Source organism: Crocodylus porosus, unplaced genomic scaffold (genome assembly GCF_001723895.1).
Source record: "Crocodylus porosus isolate Cpor-Errol unplaced genomic scaffold, CroPor_comp1, whole genome shotgun sequence".
NCBI lineage: Eukaryota > Metazoa > Chordata > Crocodylia > Crocodylidae > Crocodylus > Crocodylus porosus.
Genome location: NW_017728945.1, coordinates 3,085,463 through 3,088,308, shown reverse-complemented (window position 1 = coordinate 3,088,308; position 2,846 = coordinate 3,085,463). Strand labels below are relative to the sequence as shown.

At 55.2% G+C, this 2,846-nt stretch overlaps 1 protein-coding gene across 1 annotated transcript; it reads left to right on the top strand.

Moving 5' to 3' along the window:
* The first annotated feature begins 416 nt into the window (after positions 1-416).
* LOC109320500 (ribonuclease pancreatic-like) lies at positions 417-2,307 on the top strand. The gene is made up of 2 exons (XM_019550637.1): positions 417-532; positions 1,488-2,307. The coding sequence occupies exon 2, from the start codon at positions 1,512-1,514 to the stop codon at positions 1,938-1,940; it is 429 nt and encodes a 142-aa protein (XP_019406182.1). The 5' UTR covers positions 417-532; positions 1,488-1,511; the 3' UTR covers positions 1,941-2,307.
* The last annotated feature ends 539 nt before the right edge of the window (positions 2,308-2,846 follow it).

Sequence of the window (2,846 nt, the reverse complement as noted above, 5' to 3'; positions counted from 1 at the left end):
TATCTTCTATTAGACCAACTTAAGTAGTTGGAAAACAATTTTTAAGCAAGCTTTTGGGTTCAAAAACCCTTCGTCAGGCTAAGGAAGTTTCCTTAGACCAACACGGCTACAACCTACACCCCTGTTAACTGTATCCCCACATTCACACAGATTTTCACAGATATAGTGTACACACTCGCACACAACTGTGATGGGAGTAGCATCGACTGGGGTAGAGTGGGGCACAGGGCTGGGAGCCAGGATTTCTGTCTCTGGTGTACTGCTGGGTTCAAGGTGGCAAGGCAGCTACATGAGGAACTGGGACTGTGGGGTTTGCCGTGTCACAGCCCTCCTGTTAGCAGGGCCGTGTCCACTCCCCCCTTAACCCTTTGCCTAGCACAGGGTCTCTGGCCCCTCAGTGGGAGGAGCCACCATGCCCCACCTCAGACCCTGCCTGGGCTCTATATATTGGGTGCAAGGGGGACAGATTGCAGGGATTCAGCTCTCGTAGCCTGGAGTCATCTCTGACGGGCGCTCGAACCCCCGGACTTGGGTAAGTATGGACAGGCACATTGCTTAACAGACCCAGCCACAGGGAGGGATGCAGATGCTGCCCCTGGGGAGATGAGATAAGACCAGTCTTGACATCAGATTTACCCTGGGGGAGCCCAGAGCAGAACAGGGCCTAACCCCACTGCATCCGGGAGCTAGCTCATCATTTACCCCAGGGGAACGGGGAGCAGAATCCAGGTTTGGCCCCTGCAGCCAGTGGCTGACTCCTCGCTTTCTGAGATTCGAATTGAGCAGAAAAATTAGCATCAAAGCAGAGGAGACCTAGGTTCAGGGCTCGCAGGCTCTGTCCCCAGCTCTGGGAGAGGATTTGGATCTAGGACTCAGAGCAGGAGTGCTGGGAACTAGTAGAAAGGACAAATGTTTGCTATCTTATAGTACACAGGTGCTTGGGGCAAGAGGCTTGCTTGGGGTCAGGGAGGGCTGGTTTTGATTCCCAGGCTCCAAAGCTGTGATTTCCAAAGCTTGTGACAAGATTTTAGTGGCCAAGCTGGGTGTATTTCAATGGGAATTGGGGATCTAGACAATTTCAGGTGCCCCAGAAAGGCCTGATCTTGATGTTCCTATGCCCTCACCAGCACCCTGGCAGCAAGGGACCCTTTCCTTGTGCTTAAGCCATAAAATCTTCCTCTCAGAACCTGGCCCTCAGAGTGCTCATGTGAATGGGCGCGTGCGTGTGCATGTGCGTGAATGCACACGTGTGTGCAAGCACAGGGCACAATGGGGCTTTGCTATAAGCAGGGTCACGGGATGCAGTTGGATAGGAATGGAGGAGAGGGGCTTGGGGCAGAGTGAGGCAGGGGCCAGTGGGAGGGAGAGGAGCTTGGGGAAGGTGGTGCGGGAGAGTGATGGGAGATGGCAGAGCCAGGGGCCAGCATTGCTGTAAGGAAAGTAGATCCTCATGCCACTCCCTCACCATCCCGTCTCTCCACCTCCAGGAAGATCCTGTGAAGGACAGAGTCATGGCTGCAAGGGGCCCCCGCCCCATGGTGCTGCTCCTCTCTGCACTGCTGTCCATCTGCCTGGCCCAGCTCACCCAGGCTGCCAGCTACCGGCAATTTGTGTCCAGGCATGTTGACCAGCCCAAGACCAATGCTCCTAACAACAACGCTTACTGCAATCGCTTGATGCAGAGCCGGGGCCTGACCTGCAAGCTTACCAACACCTTCATCCACAACCCTCTCAACGAGGTCAAAGCCATCTGCACCCATGGGGGGACCCGTTTCAGAAACAACCTCTTTGACAGCAACAGGTCATTCACCCTCACTGTATGCCGCCTGGTGAGCCGGGGACGCAGGAGGCGTTGTGCCTATAGGGGCACATCCCAGACCCGCAGGATCCGGGTGGCCTGTACCAACCAGATGCCTGTGCACTTTGAAAGAATCCTGTAGGGCTCAAGGGTTGGCCATGCAAAGAGGATCCAGCTCCTTGCACATCCTGCCTTTGCGCCACATGACATCCCCTCCTGCTTTCTGCTCCTCCTAGGCTAGGGCTCATGGCCTTTCCACGCGCCAGTTGCTTGGGGCGTCCGGGTGGGATCGAACGTGCATGAGCACGGGGCATCCCTCTCCCACCCCTCATCTTCTGCTTCCTGTTAGTGTCCGTTAAAGCCAACCCTTTCCCATCCCGTGTCCGCTGAGCGGGGAGATGTTGGCTGTGCAGTGCAGGGATTTGACTGTCTCTGACTGCACCTCGGAAACTGGAAGTCTGCTCAATTCTCCTGCTGTTCTTGCAATAAAGTGCTTCCCTGCAAATTCAGAATGAGTGTGAGTGTGTTTGTGCAGAGCACCCGACCCGAGCGGCATGCAGGGAGCATCACTCAGTGGCTTAGCAGCATGAAGGGAATGGGATACCGAGCCTTTTCCCTGGAGCCCATGGAGGGAGGGGGTGTCTGAGCAGTCCCACAGGCACTGGGAGGGGAGGCTCCCCCTTGGAGGCTACTTCCAGTCATATCAACATAGTCCCCATCACTTAGGATGTCCAGGGCTCACCCAGGCAATTGAATTATACTCCTGAACGAGCTCCCCTCTGTCTAGACTGCAGGTGCTTGTACGCAACATGGACAACGTTAAATGCACCAGCCCGGGCAGCCTGCCAGCTGCTCCCTGCCCACATCGTGTGCACCCAGCTGTTATGAGCACTGACAGTGGGTACTACTAGGCAGTAAAACCATATCCCATTTTCTGTCCCCCACCACGGAAATGATGCTGCTAGTGAGTTGTGCAGTAACCACCAAGAAACCAGAGGCTATTTTACCTTCCATTGCACGCAGCCGAATGGGTCTTCTGAGCCAGTTA

Coding starts and splice junctions, on each gene's coding strand:
- LOC109320500 (XM_019550637.1), top strand. CDS start 1,512: ATGGCTGCAAGGGGCCCCCGCCCCATGGTGCTGCTCCTCTCTGCACTG.